This window comes from Dreissena polymorpha, chromosome 5 (genome assembly GCF_020536995.1).
Source record: "Dreissena polymorpha isolate Duluth1 chromosome 5, UMN_Dpol_1.0, whole genome shotgun sequence".
NCBI lineage: Eukaryota > Metazoa > Mollusca > Bivalvia > Myida > Dreissenidae > Dreissena > Dreissena polymorpha.
In genome coordinates, this window is record NC_068359.1 from 10,055,428 (window position 1) to 10,078,225 (window position 22,798).

Below are 22,798 nucleotides of genomic sequence, written 5' to 3' on the forward strand. Positions count from 1 at the left end.
ATCATAAGGGTACAGTAAAAGGACAAGTTGCATAACTCTGGTTGTCATTGTTACGGAATTATGGCCCTTTTTTGACTTAGTAACTTTTAATATATGGTTAAATTTTGTGTTTCGATCCACTCGAAGTATCAAGGCTATTGCTTTCAAACTTCAAATACTTACATGCTATCATGAGGTTACTGTACCTGGCAACTTGAATTTTACTTTGACCTTTGAATGACCTTGACTCTCAAGGTCAAATTATTAAATTTGCTAAAATTGCCATAACTTCTTTATTTATGATTAGATTTGATTGATACTTTGATGAAACTACTCTTACCTGACATACCACAATAGACTTCACCCAAACCATCCCCCGTGCCCTCCCCCCCCTCCCCCCCTCCCCCCCCCCCCTAATTTTTTTTTTTTTTTTTTTTTTTATAAGATCATCTCACAAATGACCACCACACCCTCACACTATACCCCCACCCCACCCCCCCCACCCCCCCCCCCCAAATTTTTTTTTTGATTTTTTTTTTTTTTTTTTTTTTTTTTTTTAAGATCATCTCACAAATTATCACCACACCCTCACACTATACCCCCCCCCCCCCCCCGATTTTTTTTTTTTTTTTTTTTTTTTTTCGCTTTTTTTGGAAGATAATGTAATAAATGTCCACAACCCCACACTATACACCCCTCTTCACTCCACTCCTCCCTCCTTTGTGATTGAAAATGAGAGTCCCTTCACCTTTAAAAAGAAAATAGATGAGCGGTCTGCACCCGCAAGGCGGTGCTCTTGTTAGGTAAATCCAGTCAAATGTGAAGGTCAAATGGGATTGTAAAAATGACATTGGTTTGGGCATTATATTTAGAGACTGCTCTTTTCCTCTGATAATTTCTCAATGTGCTGAGTAACTGTGGAGAAAAAAAGGCATCTATTTACCCTTTGCCCCATCAGAAGCAAAGTGAAAATTGCTTTTGCAACCAGCATAAAACCAGAACAGCCTGCGAGTAACTCGCATTCTGTTCAGGTTTTATCCTGTTTTCTGCTCATCAGTAACTAAGAGTTGAAAATGAAGCCTTTAAAACTTGAATTTAGTAAGAAAGGTATTTCATTAAATGTAACTTTCTCAAGAACTACAAATGCGTCTAAGTGGTAAAGGGTTAACTATGAGATTAGCAGGACAAAGGTTGAGGTCAAAGAGGCTTCTCACATGTGTTCTGCATTGAATATTTTGTTTCCATCGGATATCTAAATAATGATTTGACCAACAATCAGGTCAGTTAGTATGCTGGTTTCTAGTGAAGAATGGAAGAATGGTTTTGAATATAAGGTAAACCAGTCCGAGTTCAAGGTCACTGAGATGTTTAACATAAAAACGTTTGCAACTTCATTTTTAGAAAATTTGTATTAGCAGAGCTTTTTTTCCTCTTAAGCAAGAGCCTTGTATAGGCCCCTTCCTCCAAGAGAAAGGCCCCTTCCCCTAAGCAAGTTTCTTTAACATGATTCAATTTTCACTAAATTTCAAGCTTACTTTGTGAAAATTCTTCGGGGTCAGTTTTGTCGATATTTTTTCCCCAAATCAAGAAAAAAAGCCCAGGTTAGTATGCTGGTTTGTCTGAGAGGAAGTAAGACCCCTATTGACTAAAAGATGAAATGTTCAAAGGTTAAGGTCACATGGGCATGCAATGTTGACAAAATCTGCATGTCGATTGTTCACATATTGACCTCTTGGATGCAAGTTTGGGGGGAATCAGGATTTACAAACGTCTCTTGGTATACTCAAATTGAGTAATAAAGACTTTTGATAAGACCTTCAATTATCCAGCCACTTCATGTCAATTTATGGATTTGAACAACCCATGTGAAAGACAGCAAATTAATACTGGAAAGAAGGTCCTGTCACTTGTGGAATTAACAGGACTTCACTAGATTATACCTCATGTCATTTGATAGTGGTGATCAGGGATATTGTTTGTTTACAGATATCCTAGTTTTTGTTAGTTAGAATGTGCACTAAAATGTTTCCTATTTTTATAATAATTAATAGAGACTATTATACCATTATAATCAAAACATAAACAGAATAAACTTTATTATGCTCCTCTTCAAAGAAGAGGGGGTATATTGTTTTGCACATGTCCGTAGGTCGGTCCGTCCGTCCACCAGATGGTTTCCGGATGATAACTCAAGAACGCTAAGGCCTAGGATCATGAAACTTCATAGGTACATTGCTCATGACTGGCAGATGACCCCTATTGATTTTGAAGTCACTAGTTTTCTGATATGTTTTTCACGTTTATTAAACTAAATTGGCTTCACCAACTTTTGTTACCTGACTGGAGGTCCTCGTAGTACTTCCCAACATTTAATCAGATTTGCGCGGAGGTTGAAGTTTGGTGTCTTTCAAATGTGTTGGATTTAAATTTCAGTGGTTAATAGTTACAATCACATTATTTCATGGTCCAATTGATTTACTTATTATATAATCCTTGGGCACAAGCCTTGTTTCTGGGTTAATTGAGAAAATTTACAGTCTTTTGGTGATTTAAAAAAATTAAGTAAATAATATGTACAGAAGACAATAAACAATAATCACTGATCCAGAATATTTACTATCAACATTAATTTGAACTTTTGTGAGTAATGATGTGTGCAGTCAGTGAATAGTACTGCTGTTAGTATATTGGTCAGAAATTCTGTCTTTCTTTGTATTTAATCTTTTATATCAAATTGGGTTGTTGTACAAAAATAAACAATGAATAAATTATAATTTAGCTGTTATCAAGAATTGTGTGATCTAAAATGTTTCCTCATTCAGATTGTTCACAAGGCAAAGGTTATATCCCTGTGGTCAAGATACATTACTTTCAGCAATTTTTTATAAAGAAAATAAAGCCAAATGAAAGATTATAGTTTTGTGAATGATATAAGGACAATCAACACAGATCCTGTAGATTATCTTATCAGAGATTTAGCAATAGATTTATGTTACAACTGAATTTTAAGCTCAAAACCGAAACATAAATTTAAGCAACAAACATAGAAAGAGTCATACTACAACAATCAGGGTTCCCTCTGGGCTTTAAAAAGTTGTTGCCACTTACTTTCGCCAAATTTAAAAAGTTGTCGCCACACTGGGGCTACATTTGGGCAATGAAGATCATGTCATTGTAAATACAAACAAAAACTGAGCATTGAACAGTATGTTAAAGGAATTGATTTAATAACAGTATTATTAATAATAACAACACATTTAACATTGTTCATGAAATAAAGGCACATTCAATCAGTTGTAAGTCTTGTTGATTGACACCTTCTTAGCAGCCTTAATATGTTGCCACAGCTTGGTTGCTTCAGCATGCAGCTTTCTGGTAATCTGAAAATACAAAAAGGGAAAAATAATATTAATGTAGTAAGACTAATAATAATCAATTAATGTGTAGTATATAAATAATATAAATGTGTGCTAGCACATGACCTACTACATAAAGCTCATAACACAACAGTCAAATAAAATAAGCATTTGTGTACAGGTATATTAAATTGTGTCTCAAATTGATTTTCATGTGCTTAATTATGTTTACCTTTTTTAAAACAGTACTTCCGGTAGTGAATTAATTGATTAGCCTTGAGGATATAAAGAGTTCATACAGCATATATTGTGTGTTGGAAATCATATTGAAGGAAATGAAATTCTGTTTAACAACTGTCTTTGTTTGTGTGTTGTTTGCTAGCTGATGAAAGTTAGCAGGGAAACATTTGCATTTTTGAATGAGTCTTATAATTATCAGAATCTAATGTTCACTTTCTTAAAGTCGTTATACACTCTGAACTTGCCATGTTGACGAGTAAAATAGAAATGTCACCGTTTACATGTAAATAGAATCAATTATATCTAAATTGTTTAATTATTTTCTATAATTAAATTGATTTTTCTAAACATAATCAATATTTACCTTTTTTAGTGTCATATTTAGGGCTGTCACGATTCACCGGTATACCGGTATATCGCAGTGCATGTCGTGAAAAAAATCGCACCGCGGTACGGCGTTGCCGCACCGGTTTTTTAATATTATTATATTAGCACAGATATAAATACATTACATAATTATTTTGATATAGATATCGTTTTGAAAACTGTAGAAGCGATTTAAAAGGGCTAAATAAATAATCCGTTAATATTCAGGTCAAGCAAGCGCTTCCACTGGTGGATGTTTAACTTTCACGATTAAAATACGGCGATGTATGGGTCCGTACCTTTTTTGGAATTTGGGACAGATTTCCTTTGCAAATAAGTTCATAATTATCCAAAAGATGTTTATTCTATTTCTTATTTTCTTTCTTTAGTATATCGATCGTTCAAAGCATGGCACTTCCAAATCATGTTATCTTAAGATTTTGAATAAGTCGAGGAAGAGTCAGAACACTACGGATTTTCAATACTGGGCCTGCTGACTCCGCATTTTAAACATGCCCTTGAAGCGTTCAATTTACACAGTTCGTAGTCACAGCTAATGTAAACAACATGGCGGACATTTTAGAAAAAGACGCGAATAACAATAACAATAACAATGACTACTTCTATCAAGTTTATTACAGTTTCTTTTACAGTTTTTTGTCATAATATGATACCAATGTTTTCTGATTATTGAGTTTAATAAAGTTTGTAAAACTTGTTATTCTGCTGTTTTCTTTACAGATACATATTCTGTAAAATATCGCGGTACGTACCGCGATACAGTGTTGCCGTACCACGATATACCGCGGTACGCTCACGGCGTATCGTGACTGCCCTAGTCATATTGTTGTCAAAGTAACGGTCTTAGAATCGGCTTCGAACACTGTGACAAACACTTCACATTTAAGCGCAAAGTCGGTCGGTTTATTTCAATGTTGTCTTATCTATGAAGCAATAAAACTGCCGACCAATTAAGATAACTTGCAACAACACCCCAGATAATCGCAATTATCACCATAACATGCCACTTTGCGGTAGTCTGCAGTCAGCACCACGCTCCATTGATTACAGCTGTATCGCTTACATCATGGATATCTATAGTATTACGACTGCCGTAAAGCGGCTGGTAAACACAGCGTCTTTTGTCATTTTAAGAAAATATGAATGCAGAAAAATGCCGATTTTTTAAAAATCTCCATTTTCGAAATTTTGTCGCCAGATTTTTTATTTTGTCGCAATTGGCGCCAATGGCGATCGACAGCGGGAACCCTAAACAATACAATTCTTTGACTTTAGCAAATAAGTAGAAAATGTCATCAGACTGGTTCCAGCTTCTAAACCCATTGATGCCTAGTGTCTATAGAAAAAAGGCCTTGGCAAACAGCGTAGACCCTGATGAGACGCCACATGATGAAGCATCTCATCAGGGTCTGCGCTGTTTGCTTAAAGGAATTTCTGTAATAAATATTCCAAATATAGAAATAGATATGCTAGACATCCCTGATTTTGGAAATAAATTGATTTAATTTAGAAGGATGGGAGAGTCCACTAGGCATAAATGGGTTAATCCTTGTCCGTTTTAGCAGCTCCCTTAACCTTTTGTGAACTTAGATTTGTATTGACTTGAATTGTTATCTTCATGTTTCAGTTTCCGCAGAAAGATATGATCCAGAGGCCGACGATGATGAACCAGACGACAAGGTCAGTCAGTCCAGCAATGTTTGTGTGGTCAGTCAGTCCAGCAATGTTTGTGTGGTCAGTCGGTCCAGCAATGTTTGTGTGGTCGGTCAGTCCAGCAATGTTTGTGTGGTCAGTCAGTCCAGCGTTGTTGGTGTGGTCAGTTGGTCCAGCGATGTTTTTGTGGTCAGTCAGTCCAGCAATGTTTGTGTGGTCAGTCAGTCAAGCAATGTTGTGTGGTCAGTCAGTCCAGCAATGTTTGTGTGGTCAGTTAGTCCAGCAATGTTTGTGTCGTCAGTTAGTCCAGCAAGTTTGTGTGGTCAGTCAGTCCATGAATGTTTGTGTAGTCAGTCAGTCCAGCAATGTTTGTATGGTTGGTCAGTCCAGCAATGTTTGTGTGGTCAGTTAGTCCAGCAATGTTTGTGTTGTCAGTCAGTCCAGCACTGTTTGTGTGGTCAGTTAGTCCAGCAATGTTTGTGTGGTCAGTTAGTCCAGCAATGTTTGTGTAGTCAGTTAGTCCAGCAATGTTCGTGTAGTCAGTCAGTCCAGCAATGTTTGTGTGGTCAGTCAGTCCAGCAATGTTTGTGTGGTCTGTCAGTCCAGCAATGTTTGTGTGGTCAGTTAGTCAAGCAATGTTTGTATGGTTGGTCAGTCCAGCAATGTTTGTGTAGTCAGTCAGTCCAGCAATGTTTGTGTGGTCAGTCAGTCCAGTAATGTTTTATCCCTTTTGGAAACAGGGACGGTATCCTTGAAATTTGGAATAAACCATTTGGGTTCTTTCAATTATTTATGTATTCAAATACATATTGTTATCCCCGCTGAAAATTTTTTTGGAGGGGATATAGTAATTGGTCCTGTCCATCTGTCCGTCCGTCTGTCTCTCCGGCTGAAACTTTGTCCGGAGCATAACTCCAAATCTATTCAATGGATTTACTTTAAACTTAGAATATAAACAGATGGCAACTAGTAGAAGTGCAGTGACGAAGAACCATAACGCTATCTACCTTAGTTTTTGAATTATCTCCCCATTTATATAACTTTAAAGTAAATTTTTGTCCGGAGCATTACTCTCAATATACTAAAAGGATTTACTTGAAACTTGAAATATAAACAGATGGCAACTAGTAGAAGTGCAGTGACCAAGAACCACAACTCTATCTACCTTAGTTTTTTTATTACTTCCCCTTTTATATAATTAAGCCCCCCTTCGAAGAAGAGGGGGTATATTGCTTTGCTCATGTCGGTCGGTCGGTCAGTCCACCAGGTGGTTGTCATACGATAACTCAAGAACGCTTGGGCCTAGGATCATGAAACTTCATAGGTACATTGATCATGACTTGCAGATGACCCCTATTGATTTTGAGGTCACTAGGTCAAAGGTCAATGTCACAGTGACCCGAAATAGTAAAATGGTTTCCGGATGATAACTCAAGAACGCATACGCCTAGGATCATGAAACTTTTTAGGTAGATTGATCATGAATAGCAGATGACCCCTATTGATTTTCAGGTCACTAGGTCAAAGGTCAAGGTTACGGTGACCCGAAATAGTAAAATGATTTTCGGATGATAACTCAAGAACGCATATGCCTAGGATCATGAAACTTCATAGGTAGATTGATCATGACTCGCAGGTGACCCCTATTGATTTTGAGGTCACAAGGTCAAAGGTCAAGGTCACGGTGACCAGAAATAGTAAAATGATTTTCGGATGATAACTCAAGAACGCTTTTGCCTAGGATCATGACACTTCATAGGTACATTGATCGTGACTTGCAGATGACCCCTATTGATTTTCAGGTCACTAGGTCAAAGGTCAAGGTCACAGTGACAAAAGTCGTATTCACTCAATGGCTGCCAGTACAACGGACAGCCCATATTTTTTAAGTAAATTTTCGTCCGGAGCATAACTCTAAATCTACTGAAGGGATTTACTTCAAACTTGAAATATAAACAGATGGCAAGTAGGAAAAGTGCAGTGACTAAGAACCATAACTCTATCTACCTTAGTTTTTGAATTATCTCCCCTTTTATATAACTAAAGTAAATTTTGTCTGGAGCATAAATCTAAATCTACTAAAGGGATTTAGTTGAAACTTGAAATATAAACATATGGCATTTAGGAGAAGTGCAGTGACCAAGAACCATATCTCTATCTACCTTAGTTTTTGAATTATCTCCCCTTTTATATAATTTTAAAGTTAATTTTTGTCTGGAGCATAAATCTAAATCTACTGAAGGGATTTACTTGAAACTTGAAACTTAAACAGATGGCAAGTAGGAGAAGTGCAGTGACTAAGAACCATAACTCTATCTACCTTAGTGTTTGAATTATATCCCTTTATTTAATTTCAAAGTAAATTTTTGTCCGGAGCATAATGAAATATCTCCCTTTATTTGTTTTTACAAATATTATTCTACTCTCTAAAACAAATGTTGTCATACAAGCAAACACATTTCGGCTGGGATTTGGCACTACTTTGACAAGCTCTTGTTTAACTTGCTGTTGATTATTGAATTATGTGCTGCTTGTTGCAGATTGTGCACCCAAAGTCTGATGAACAGAGGCAGCGGCTGAGTGAGGCCGTGAAACCCATCTTCCTGTTCAGATCACTGGACCCTGTGAGTACAGCCCTCTATCCCTGTCCCTTATTCCATCAATCAAAACCCATCTTCCTGTTCAGATCACTGGACCCTGTGAGTACAGCCCCTTATCCCTGTCTCTCATTCCATCAATCAAAACTCATCTTCCTGTTCAGATCACTGGACCCTGTGAGTACAGCACTCTATCCCTGTCTCATTCCATCAATCAAAACCCATCGTCCTGTTCAGATCAATGGACCCTGTGAGTACAGCACTCTATCCCTGTCCCTCATTCCATCAATCAAAACCCATCTTCCTCTTCAGATCACTGGACCCTGTGAGTACAGTGCTCTATCTCTGTCCCTCATTCCATCAATCAAAACCCATCTTCCCGTTCAGATAACTGGACCCTGTGAGTACAGCACTCTATCCCTGTCTCTCATTCCATCAATCAAAACCCATCTTCCTGTTCAGATCACTGGACCCTGTAAGAACAGTGCTCTATCCCTGTCCCACATTCCATCAATTAAAACCCATCTTCCTGTTCAGATCAATGGACCCTGTGAGTACAGCGCTCTGTCCCTGTCCCACATTCCATCAATCAAAAACCATCTCCCTGTTCAGATCACTGAAATTAACATAATGGTATCAAAGCTGAAAAATAGTCAAATTCACTGTCATTGGCAATTTGCAATTGAAATGAAATCGTAATTTGTTGCTATTTATATAATAATTAAATAACGACTAGGAGATACAAAATTATGTCAGAACGAAACAGACAATATATTATACAATGCTGAGTGCAGAAGATATTTAAGTATTAAACATAAACATATCATATGTTTTACTGCATAACTGACCATTTGCTACTGGTATGAATTGAACAAACAAGCAAAACTATCCTACAGCAGTATAAATCTTGTTAAATAACTGTTTACATGCATTTGACTGAGCGAGCACATTTTTCATGTCATTAGTTTTGACAATATCATAAATAAGAATGACCGCTTTTTTCTGGAAGTACTAGTGTAAAAATGTTGTTCATGCTTGGTCAGTCATAAATTTTGTCAATTGATAGTTGTTATCAGTTTATCATTAAAATCACCTCAGGCAACTCATCATATTGTGCTGACAAGTGAATTTTGTTTGGACAACCTGACTGTCCAAGCTGATAAAATGTCTGAGTGTTTTTATAACGTGTTTAACCATTTAAGTAAAAAAAGTACAACAGGTTTAAAGTTGACCTTATTGAATAATACAACAGAATGAAGTACTGTCCTTTTAAATAAAACAAAACATGATCAATATACATTGTTTATTAAAAAAGGACGAGTTCAAATTAGTAAGTTTTGAGAAAACTATGAAAACAACATGTTATGCCACAATTTTGTGTTAGAGAATGACCAATTCTGTCAGTGTGGTTCAACCATGCTAATAAAATCATAACAGTTGTGACCATCCACCACCAGCTATGATAATGTGGAGCCTAAAGTTGTGAAATTGATCATCACCTGGGATATGGTCATGATAAAAGTTGTGATTTCCAACACAGCTGTGTTAATTGACCAGTTCTGTTTCGATTAATTACCTCTTAGAGAGTACTTCCTTTATTAGTCTGGGCCCTCCGGTGAAACAGGAGGGGACTTAGGCCGGTTTTCCATGCATCCGTGTCCGCGCTCCGCGTCCACGTTCCATATACGGACACGGAGTATCTACAGGGGTTTTTATCTGATTTTGGGGAAAGGGCCTGACCTTTTTTTAGGGAAAAAAGATCACATGAAATGCCAGATTTTGGGGAAAAAATAGCGCGAAACGCCGGATTATGGGGGAAATAAGGAAAGTCTTAAGTAATCAATTTAACATATTTTACTGTTTTTTAAACAAATTCAAGGCAACAGATAATTTAATTATGCAATATTTGTCTATTTTCTACACTGGATCAGGTTCACTTATATATTTAAAGGTAAAAAAAAAAAATTGGGGGGGGGGGGGAAGAATATGAAATCTAGGGGAAAATTTACCTGCTGAGGGGAAAAAAGAATCCGAGGGGAAAGGGCCGTTTTTTGGCGGGTCACAAAGAAGGAAAAAAACCTCTGATCTATTCCATGCATCCGCTTATTATGTTAGCCTTTCCGTGTAAAAAGCTCATTCCAAACTGAATTAATGACAATTGGCATAATCATATTGATAAACATTACTGATTTATTCGTATTACAGACTTCAAAACTTGTATGTGAACTCGCATAGACAAAAAAAGAACATAAATAGTGACTTCTTGTAGCGTTATATGTTGTTTGAAATGTTGGCTATGCTTTTCCAGATGTTTGATGCGATGTCGTTGTCTTTGTATTCTTTCATACGTTGGTTGTATTTATTTCAGAGTGATCCCTTACTAAATTTATTATTTTTTCACGAATATCTATGCTTGAAAGTCGACCTTTCATGTTGACTGCCGTCCGTATACTGAGTCTGCTGACGCGGAACGCAGATACATGGAATAGCTCCAACAGATTTCAACCAGTTTGTTTTTTCGCTAACGTGGACGCGGAGACATGGAAACCCGGCCTTATGGTTTGCGCTCTGTGTCAGAGAGTCTGTCAGTCTGTCACACTTTTCTCAATCCTGCGATAACTTTAAAAGTTCTTCATATTTTTTCATGAAACTTGAAATATGGACAGATGGCAATATGGAGATTATGCATGTCATTTCATTTTGTTCCTACATCAAGAATTCTGGTTGCTATGGCAACAAATATATATATTATAACAAAAATCTGAAAATGCTGGAGTTTCACCGGTAAGGGACTTGTATTGCTTGGCAATAGTCTTGTTATACAAGTAACCATGTGGACAGTATTGCTTGGCAATAGTCTTGTTACACAAGTAACCATGTGGACAGTAGCCTTTGTCTGGTGATGATCATAGTCTTGTTACAGGGTTCGACACTAAGGCACCTCCGACAGACATTGTCTAGTAAGATCGGTGGTCGGGCTAGTAAAACTGCGGGCTAGCTTGTCCGACTGGTCGTACATAAAAAAATCTTTACTGATTCATATTACTATAACTAACTGCTGTGAAAACCTTTATTTTTAATGTTTAAAACTACTCTCGTATCTGTTATTTACATGAAAACAAAACTGGTGTATTTAAATAAACGCGGAGCATTCACATGATTCATTGCTATTTTTAGACGCAAAGGAGAGCTTCCTGCAGAAATTGCTTGTTTCCATTGGTCAAGTTGTCATGAATATTAATGATTTTCTGCAGTGTCGTAAAACTGTAGAGCATGATTTTACGACTTCTATCGAAAATCGGTATCGTCAATGTAAACATTTTTGCGTAGCAGACAAGAGAATGTAATTTAAAGAATGGCTTTGTTCAAGTTCGGATTTTCGTCCGACAAATCAGTTAATAAAAAAGAATCCGACGCTTAAACTGACAGAAAACGTAAATATAAAGAAACACGAAAACGTCAATTTTATCCTAGATGGAAAATTGAGTCAGTTCCCGTGGATTGAATTTGACGGAGAAAAGCAAAAAAAGCTTTATTTTATTGTTTTACTCTATGCATCAAAAAAAATAATCTGGTGTTCACTGATTATTTACTGATAAATCCTGATTAAACAGTTACATGACACAATTGTGTTCATTTGCTATATCATTTGTGGTCTATTATAGACATCAGGTTCGGGCTAGTACATTTTAAGAGGAGCTGGTTAGACGGTCTTGCTGTAAAAAAGTTAATGTCGAACCCTGTGTTATACAAGTAACCATGTGGACAGTAGCCTAGCATAGTCTTGTTATACAAGTAACCTTGTGGACAGTAGCCTTTGTCTTGTTATACAAGTAACCATGTGGACAGTAGCCTTTGTCTTGTTATACAAGTAACCTTGTGGACAGTAGCCTTTGTCTTGTTATACAAGTAACCATGTGGACAGTAGCCTTTGTCTGGTGATGATCATAATGGTATCAACATTAGTGTTTACTTAAGGTTATATGGTAAGCTATCAATAAATATAAAATTAAGTATATTATTTCACAAATCACTTAATAATAATGTTTTCAGGTAATATATATATTAAGACATGAAACAAATACAAAATTTAATGCCAAAATGTAATATAAACTGTAGGGGAGGGTGGGGTGGGTGAAGAGGGGGTAAGAGAGTCTTTCTTGGTTGTGGCAATTCTTAATTGTTTGAAAAGTAAATGCTGTTGTCTCTTTGTCTGTTGAGAACTTCTGAACTTAAAATTCTTTATTGGCTTGCAATTGTTATAGTTGCACCATTGATGACATGTGGGTAATGTACCTGAGAGTTGAGTATTCTTTTCCAGGTGATAATCATCAATACGTGCTTAGCCGTTTCTTTTTTTATTGATTATTGATTAATCCAAATCTTTTAAAATAATCGTATAAGGTAGTCTCATGTTAAAACATTAGTTTAAAATCACTTTGACAGGTTTATGGAGCATAATGAAGATTTAATGTACCTATTTAAGCATGCATTATTGTTATCGTTTGTACATTGATGTGTGGGAAAAAAATATAATAAAAAATGTTCAAAGTTCCAAGTCTTGCATTGAACAAAAAGAGGATTTTTATGCCCCCCACCACTATAGTGGGGGACATATTGTTTTTGCCCTGTTTTTTGGTTGGTTTGTTTGTTTGTTGGTTTGTTTGTTTGTTTGTTAGCTCCAACTTTAACATTTTGCCATAACTTTTGCAATATTGAAGATAACGACTTCATATTTGGCATGCATGTGTATCTCATGGAGCTGCACATTTTGAGTGGTGAAAGGTAAAGGTCATCATTTAAGGTCAAAGGTCAAACATATGGGTCAAAATCGCTCATTTATTGTACACTTTTGCAATATTGAACATAGTTACTTGATATTGGCATGCATGTGTTTGTAATTGAGCTGCACATTTTGAGTGGTGAAAGGTCAAGGTCATCCTTCAAGGTCAAAGGTCAAATATATGGGGACATAGTGTTTCACAAACACATCGCTTGTTGATAATTAACTTGATTTAAAGTAATTCGCATAGGATAAAGTTTATAGAACATAATATCAATTACCAAATGAAATATGCATAATGGCCTTTACAAATATTTTATTTTACATCTGAATTTTATGAATAATTAAGACCATATTCAACAAATATTGAAAAACCAATTGCAATCTTTGCAGAAATCCCTTCTTATCAACAGCTTATATACCAACTAAAGTACTTATAAATCATTTGGCAACATGATAACCTATGGTAATCAGTAATCATAAAGTTGATATGCGTCATCATCCATCATCATCAACATCATCATCCATCATTATCATCATCATCATCATTATCAACAACAACATCATCATCAATCATCATCCATCAGCAGGAATCATCATCATCATTCCCTTGACCTGTCTGGTTGTTGTGGTGGGGGGCGGGAATGAGGGCTGTCCACACAGAGATTCTCAGCCAGTCAGGTTTGTTGTAGGTTGCCTGTGATTAGCCTAACCATAGGGAGGGATGTCACATTGTCCACAATACCATAGGGAGGGATGTCACATTGTCCACAATACCATAGGGAGGGATGTCACATTGTCCACAATACCATAGGGAGGGATGTCACATTGTCCACAATACCATAGGGAGGGATGTCACTTTGTCCACAATACCATAGGGAGGGATGTCACTTTGTCCACAATACCATAGGGAGGGATGTCACATTGTCCACAATACCATAGGGAGGGATGTCACATTGTCCACAATACCATAGGGAGGGATGTCACATTGTCCACAATACCATAGGGAGGGATGTCACATTGTCCACAATACCATAGGGAGGGATGTCACATTGTCCACAATACCATAGGGAGGGATGTCACATTGTCCACAATACCATAGGGAGGGATGTCACTTTGTCCACAATACCATAGGGAGGGATGTCACATTGTCCACTAACCATAGGGAGGGATGTCACATTGTCCACAATACCATAGTGAGGGATGTCACATTGTCCACAATACCATAGGGAGGGATGTCACATTGTCCACAATACCATAGGGAGGGATGTCACTTTGTCCACAATACCATAGGGAGGGATGTCACATTGTCCACAATACCATAGGGAGGGATGTCACATTGTCCACAATACCATAGGGAGGGATGTCACATTGTCCACAATACCATAGGGAGGGATGTCACTTTGTCCACAATACCATAGGGAGGGATGTCACATTGTCCACTAACCATAGGGAGGGATGTCACATTGTCCACAATACCATAGGGAGGGATGTCACATTGTCCACAATACCATAGGGAGGGATGTCACATTGTCCACAATACCATAGGGAGGGATGTCACTTTGTCCACAATACCATAGGGAGGGATGTCACATTGTCCACAATACCATAGGGAGGGATGTCACATTGTCCACAATACCATAGGGAGGGATATCACATTGTCCACAATACCATAGGGAGGGATGTCACTTTGTCCACAATACCATAGGGAGGGATGTCACATTGTCCACAATACCATAGGGAGGGATGTCACCTTGTCCACAATACCATAGGGAGGGATGTCACATTGTCCACAATACCATAGGGAGGGATGTCACATTGTCCACAATACCATAGGGAGGGATGTCACATTGTCCACAATACCATAGGGAGGGATGTCACATTGTCCACTAACCATAGGGAGGGATGTCACATTGTCCACAATACCATAGGGAGGGATGTCACTTTGTCCACAATACCATAGGGAGGGATGTCACTTTGTCCACAATACCATAGGGAGGGATGTCACATTGTCCACAATACCATAGGGAGGGATGTCACATTGTCCACAATACCATAGGGAGGGATGTCACATTGTCCACTAACCATAGGGAGGGATGTCACATTGTCCACTAACCATAGGGAGGGATGTCACATTGTCCACTAACCATAGGGAGGGATGTCACATAGTCCACAATACCATAGGGAGGGATGTCACATTGTCCACAATACCATAGGGAGGGATGTCACATTGTCCACAATACCATAGGGAGGGATGTCACATTGTCCACAATACCATAGGGAGGGATGTCACATTGTCCACTAACCATAGGGAGGGATGTCACATTGTCCACTAACCATAGGGAGGGATGTCACATTGTCCACTAACCATAGGGAGGGATGTCACATTGTCCACAATACCATAGGGAGGGATGTCACATTGTCCACAATACCATAGGGAGGGATGTCACATTGTCCACAATACCATAGGGAGGGATGTCACATTGTCCACTAACCATAGGGAGGGATGTCACATTGTCCACTAACCATAGGGAGGGATGTCACATTGTCCACTAACCATAGGGAGGGATGTCACATAGTCCACAATACCATAGGGAGGGATGTCACATTGTCCACAATACCATAGGGAGGGATGTCACATTGTCCACAATACCATAGGGAGGGATGTCACATTGTCCACAATACCATAGGGAGGGATGTCACATTGTCCACTAACCATATGGAGGGATGTCACATTGTCCACTAACCATAGGGAGGGATGTCACATTGTCCACTAACCATAGGGAGGGATGTCACATTGTCCACAATACCATAGGGAGGGATGTCACATTGTCCACAATACCATAGGGAGGGATGTCACATTGTCCACTAACCATAGGGAGGGATGTCACATTGTCCACTAACCATAGGGAGGGATGTCACATTGTCCACTAACCATAGGGAGGGATGTCACATTGTCCACTAACCATAGGGAGGGATGTCACATTGTCCACAATACCATAGGGAGGGATGTCACATTGTCCACAATACCATAGGGAGGGATGTCACATTGTCCACAATACCATAGGGAGGGATGTCACATTGTCCACTAACCATATGGAGGGATGTCACATTGTCCACAATACCATAGGGAGGGATGTCACATTGTCCACAATACCATAGGGAGGGATGTCACATTGTCCACAATACCATAGGGAGGGATGTCACATTGTCCACAATACCATAGGGAGGGATGTCACATTGTCCACAATACCATAGGGAGGGATGTCACATTGTCCACAATACCATAGGGAGGGATGTCACATTGTCCACAATACCATAGGGAGGGATGTCACATTGTCCACTAACCATAGGGAGGGATGTCACATTGTCCACAATACCATAGGGAGGGATGTCACATTGTCCACAATACCATAGGGAGGGATGTCACATTGTCCACAATACCATAGGGAGGGATGTCACATTGTCCACAATACCATAGGGAGGGATGTCACATTGTCCACAATACCATAGGGAGGGATGTCACATTGTCCACTTTACCATAGGGAGGGATGTCACATTGTCCACTATACCATAGGGAGGGATGTCACATTGTCCACTAACCATAGGGAGGGATGTCACATTGTCCACTAACCATAGGGAGGGATGTCACATAGTCCACAATACCATAGGGAGGGATGTCACATTGTCCACAATACCATAGGGAGGGATGTCACATTAGTCCACAATACCATAGGGAGGGATGTCACATTGTCCACAATACCATAGGGAGGGATGTCACATTGTCCACAATACCATAGGGAGGGATGTCACATTGTCCACTAACCATATGGAGGGATGTCACATTGTCCACTAACCATAGGGAGGGATGTCACATTGTCCACTAACCATAGGGAGGGATGTCACATAGTCCACAATACCATAGGGAGGGATGTCACATTGTCCACAATACCATAGGGAGGGATGTCACATGTCCACAATACCATAGGGAGGGATGTCACATTGTCCACAATACCATAGGGAGGGATGTCACATTGTCCACTAACCATAGGGAGGGATGTCACATTGTCCACTAACCATAGGGAGGGATGTCACATTGTCCACTAACCATAGGGAGGGATGTCACATTGTCCACTAACCATAGGGAGGGATGTCACATTGTCCACATACCATAGGGAGGGATGTCACATTGTCCACTAACCATAGGGAGGGATGTCACATTGTCCACTAATCCATAGGGAGGGATGTCACATTGTCCACAATACCATAGGGAGGGATGTCACATTGTCCACAATACCATAGGGAGGGATGTCACATTGTCCACTAACCATAGGGAGGGATGTCACATTGTCCACAATACCATAGGGAGGGATGTCACATTGTCCACAATACCATAGGGAGGGATGTCACATTGTCCACATACCATAGGGAGGGATGTCACATTGTCCACAATACCATAGGGAGGGATGTCACATTGTCCACAATACCATAGGGAGGGATGTCACATTGTCCACTAACCATAGGGAGGGATGTCACATTGTCCACAATACCATAGGGAGGGATGTCACATTGTCCACAATACCATAGGGAGGGATGTCACATTGTCCACTAACCATAGGGAGGGATGTCACATTGTCCACAATACCATAGGGAGGGATGTCACATTGTCCACAATACCATAGGGAGGGATGTCACATTGTCCACTAACCATAGGGAGGGATGTCACATTGTCCACAATACCATAGGGAGGGATGTCACATTGTCCACAATACCATAGGGAGGGATGTCACATTGTCCACTAACCATAGGGAGGGATGTCACATTGTCCACAATACCATAGGGAGGGATGTCACATTGTCCACAATACCATAGGGAGGGATGTCACATTGTCCACAATACCATAGGGAGGGATGTCACATTGTCCACTAACCATAGGGAGGGATGTCACATTGTCCACAATACCATAGGGAGGGATGTCACATTGTCCACAATACCATAGGGAGGGATGTCACATTGTCCACTAACCATAGGGAGGGATGTCACATTGTCCACTAACCATAGGGAGGGATGTCACATTGTCCACAATACCATAGGGAGGGATGTCACATTGTCCACAATACCATAGGGAGGGATGTCACATTGTCCACAATACCATAGGGAGGGATGTCACATTGTCCACAATACCATAGGGAGGGATGTCACATTGTCCACAATACCATAGGTAGGGATGTCACATTGTCCACAATACCATAGGGAGGGATGTCACATTGTCCACTAACCATAGGGAGGGATGTCACATTGTCCACAATACCATAGGGAGGGATGTCACATTGTCCACTAACCATAGGGAGGGATGTCACATTGTCCACAATACCATAGGGAGGGATGTCACATTGTCCACAATACCATAGGGAGGGATGTCACATTGTCCACTAACCATAGGGAGGGATGTCACATTGTCCACTAACCATAGGGAGGGATGTCACATTGTCCACAATACCATAGGGAGGGATGTCACATTGTCCACAATACCATAGGGAGGGATGTCACATTGTCCACTAACCATAGGGAGGGATGTCACATTGTCCACAATACCATAGGGAGAGATGTCACATTGTCCACTAACCATAGGGAGGGATGTCACATTGTCCACTAACCATAGGGAGGGATGTCACATTGTCCACAATACCATAGGGAGAGATGTCACATTGTCCACTAACCATAGGGAGGGATGTCACATTGTCCACTAACCATAGGGAGGGATGTCACATTGTCCACAATACCATAGGGAGGGATGTCACATTGTCCACTAACCATAGGGAGGGATGTCACATTGTCCACTAACCATAGGGAGGGATGTCACATTGTCCACAATACCATAGGGAGGGATGTCACATTGTCCACAATATTGGATATCTGCTATAATTGCATTCACAACAAGGTCTGTTGAGTATAAATATTAACACAACTGTAAATTAAATAGTTTGCAGAAAACTTCACAGCATTTCTTTATACAGATTTAATGATCTTTTAAAGCACATATTTATTTTTTGACTGGGCTTTTTACACACAATGCAAAATGACCCATACCCCCCACGTACGATGAAGTATTTATTTCCTTATAATAATGTTGGTCATTCCATAACATGATGTTATGTTATAGGTGCTTTGCAGTCTAATCCATGTTTGATCCATCATTATGTTCGTAATATTTGGATTATTATTAAACCATATTACAGAATTAATGGACAAAATATTTGTGTAGCTTAGGTGTTCAAATGGGGCTTATACATTCAGGATGCATTCATTGAGTGTTTTTATTATGCCACTAGTAAGTTAACAAGTTTTTGGAATGATTAATCTTAAGTCACCAAATCATCCTGTTTCAATATGCATCAAGAATCTACATTCTTTAAGAAAAAGCAAAAAAAATCTAATAATCTTTAAGAAAAAGCAAACAAACAAAAACAACTAACTGACAAATTTCTTGTTACAAGCCGAAGACATAGAGGATATTTGTTCATGTCAGTGTAAGATTGTTTGTTATTTTACGAGTGATCATAGAAAAAATATTTTTACGAGTGGCCCAGCCACAAGTGAAAATATTATTTTTCAATGATCACGAGTAAAATAACAAACGATCTTACACTGACATGAACAAATGTTGTTTCTTTTATGCCCCTTTTTCAAGAAAATAATTAACAGCGTTACCATATTATCTCGTGGCGTGCCTCAATACATTTCAAAACACCAAATGATGTCATTAGTGTGACGAAATGACGTCATTATACCAGCGAAATTCTTCAGTTAAACACTTTTACAATGTGAATAAACGGTGAAAATGCATTAAATAAAAAGAAAATTTGTTAGATTCAGTGGAATGTCAATTTAAATTCACTCGTGATCATAGAGAAAAAAAAAATTATTTATAATAATCTAAAAATAGAAAATGGAGTTCCAAAATGCGTTCTTTTCAACTATGAAAAGAACAATTTGTTTATTTTCACTGCTGTTATTTCACTGCAGAAATGTCATATTTTATCATTAGGTCTAAAAGAAATGAACAATCTTTTTGCACCTTAGATACACTCAGCACCATAGTGTTGAACATGGATGATCTTTGCAGGTTACACTTTCATCTGTTCTCTTGAATGACTGCTTCATCAAAAGCATAAACTGTTAATCATTGTGTAACATATGACATTGTTTTTTAAATAAAAGATTCTGTGGATTTTTATGCCCCCAGATCAATAGATCGGGGGTATATTGTTTTTGTACTGTCTGTCTGTCTGTCATTCTGTCCAAAACTTTAACTTTGGTTAAAGTTTGATAACTTTTGCAATATTGAACATACCGACTTGATATTTACCATCAGGGATCATATTTTTTTCGGTTTTGTCGGTCCTAGACCGATTGGGGTCATGAAAGACCGATTGAAAATCCCAAACAGTCGGTCCGATTCTGTTTGCTATTAATAATCCCATGTCATGAAATCGATTACACAGTGTACATGCTAACACACCCTAATGACATTCTTATCTCGATTAGATGTGATAAACCATTCGCTGCAGTCTCTAAACCGGTCAGGGCCGGTTTATTGCACGTCAGACCAAGAATAAAAAACTTGTGAACAGCGGATTAAAGACGCATCCGAAAAGACACGTCTGAATGCACGCGCTGTAACTAAACGAAACATGCCGATACATTTTCCACCAGCGTAATTATCCGGTAATATAATTATGAATGAAAGTCGCGGATCTGATCGACAGAACAGCCGAATGTTATTTTTATGGGTGGAACTTCACATAAAATAGTACACAAGAAAAATAATATACATTGAATAAATCTTTAGTAAAACCGTGTTAGAATAAAATAATTCGTGTACTTTATACTTTGTTGTTGAATAACTCACGACCGGAAAATTAGATGCGTGGTTTCAAATGCTTCGCTTTCGTGATTATATCCCTAGGCATCTAAACTATCGGACGTGGGTATTTGACAACAAATTATTTCTTAATTATTTGGTTTGTTGTTGTCAGTAGCCAACCTACGCACAGACATTTGTTTGGTTCAGTTCATGTTTGTAAGATATTATGGAGTCGACAACAATTTAAAACATCGGTATATACTTACACAGGTTAATAATATTGACAACTATGAAAAAAGTCTGATAAAACAGCACACGAAACAACAATGAAATACCAAATGATAAAACCAGTTGAGAAAACTCGTTTGGTTTTTTAAAAAAATGCCTAAGGGAATTTTACTTGTACATGTATTATACCACCTTCATGAATGGCAAAATCAATGGTATATATTTAAAAGTAATTTGTCATGATTTCGGATACACATTTTCGGATACTTTTCCCCATGTATTTCCGGACCGATTGATGTTGCAGGAAAATATGATCCCTGTTTACCATGCATGTGTATCTCATGGAGCTTCTCATTTTAAGTCGTGAAAAGTCAAGGTCAAGGTCATCCTTCAAGGTCAAAGGTCAAATAGCATTGTATTTTTCTTTCCTAAAACTTAAACCTTCTTTAAAGTTTTATCATAACTTTTTTAATATTGAACACAGCAACTTCATATTTGGCATGCATGTGTATCTCGTGGAGCTGCACATTTTGAATGGTGAAAGGTCAAGGTCAACTTTTAAGGTCAAAGGTCAAAAATTTAAAAAAACAACATTTTTTCCATTCAATCTCTTACTTGCTTCTCGTGGAGCTGCACATTTTGAGTGGTGAAGGTCAAGGTCAACCTTCAAGGTCAAAGGTCAAAATATAAAAAACATAAATTTTCATAACTTTTTTAATATTGAACACAGCAACTTCATGTTTGGCATGCATGTGTATCTCGTGGAGCTGCACATTTCCGTGGTGAAAGGTCAAGGTCATCCCCCAAGGTAAAACGTCAAACATTTAAATAAAAATTATTTATTTCTCCATTCAATCTCTTACTTCTCGTGGAGCTGCACATTTTGACTGGTGAAAGATCAAGGTCAACCTTAAAGGTCAAAGTTCAAAACATAAAAAACGTAAATTTTCATAACTTTTTATGATTGGTGGCATATTGTTTTTGGCCTATCTGTCTGTCATTCCGTCATTCTGTCCCAAAACTTTAACCTTACAGTAAAGTTTTGCAATAACTTTTGAAATATTGAACATAGCAACTTGATATTTGTCATGCATATGGATCTCATGGAGCTGCACATTTTGAGTGGTGAAAGGTCAAGGTCATCCTTCAACGTCAAAGGTCAACAAAAAAAGCAGTGCATTAGGGGGCATTGTGTTTCTGACAAGCACATCTCTTGTTTCATTAACACATCTACATACCTTTTTTATGCCCCCGAAGGAGGGCTTATAGTGATCAGACCGTCCGTCTGTCTGTCCTTCCGTCACACTTTGCATTTAGGTTTCGCATTTAGGTTTCGAAAAATGCTCATAACTTCTATGTCCCTTCACATAGCAACTTGATATTTGGCATGCATGTGTTTCTCATGGAGCTGCACATTTTGAGTGGTGAAAGGTCAAGGTCATCCTTCAAGGATAAAGGTCAAATATATGGCTTCAAAGCGGTGCAGTAGGGGGCATTGTGTTTCTGACAAACACATCTCTAGTAAATACTTCATTTTGGAGTAAACTTGAAGGATCTCAAGAATTGTTCTTTGGTCCTTGTCTCATTTTTTGTCTGGAGTGGATTCAGAAATGTTCTGAAAAAACATTTCATTTCCCCAATGATTTTCCCCTGAGGAAATCAGAGATAGTTAACTTACAGAATCTGCTTGTGGCATAATTGAGAGAAA

General features: G+C 38.5%; 1 protein-coding gene across 2 annotated transcripts in view; it reads left to right on the forward strand.

Annotated features, from left to right (window-relative positions):
- Positions 1 to 22,798, forward strand: part of LOC127880985 (cAMP-dependent protein kinase type II regulatory subunit-like) — a 130,269-nt gene that overhangs the window by 49,649 nt on the left and 57,822 nt on the right. For both annotated transcript variants that reach the window (XM_052428542.1, XM_052428543.1), the window contains 2 exons: positions 5,590 to 5,642; positions 8,156 to 8,239. In XM_052428542.1, coding sequence (XP_052284502.1) covers positions 5,590 to 5,642; positions 8,156 to 8,239 — 137 coding nt within the window. The remainder of the gene's footprint in view (positions 1 to 5,589; positions 5,643 to 8,155; positions 8,240 to 22,798) is intronic.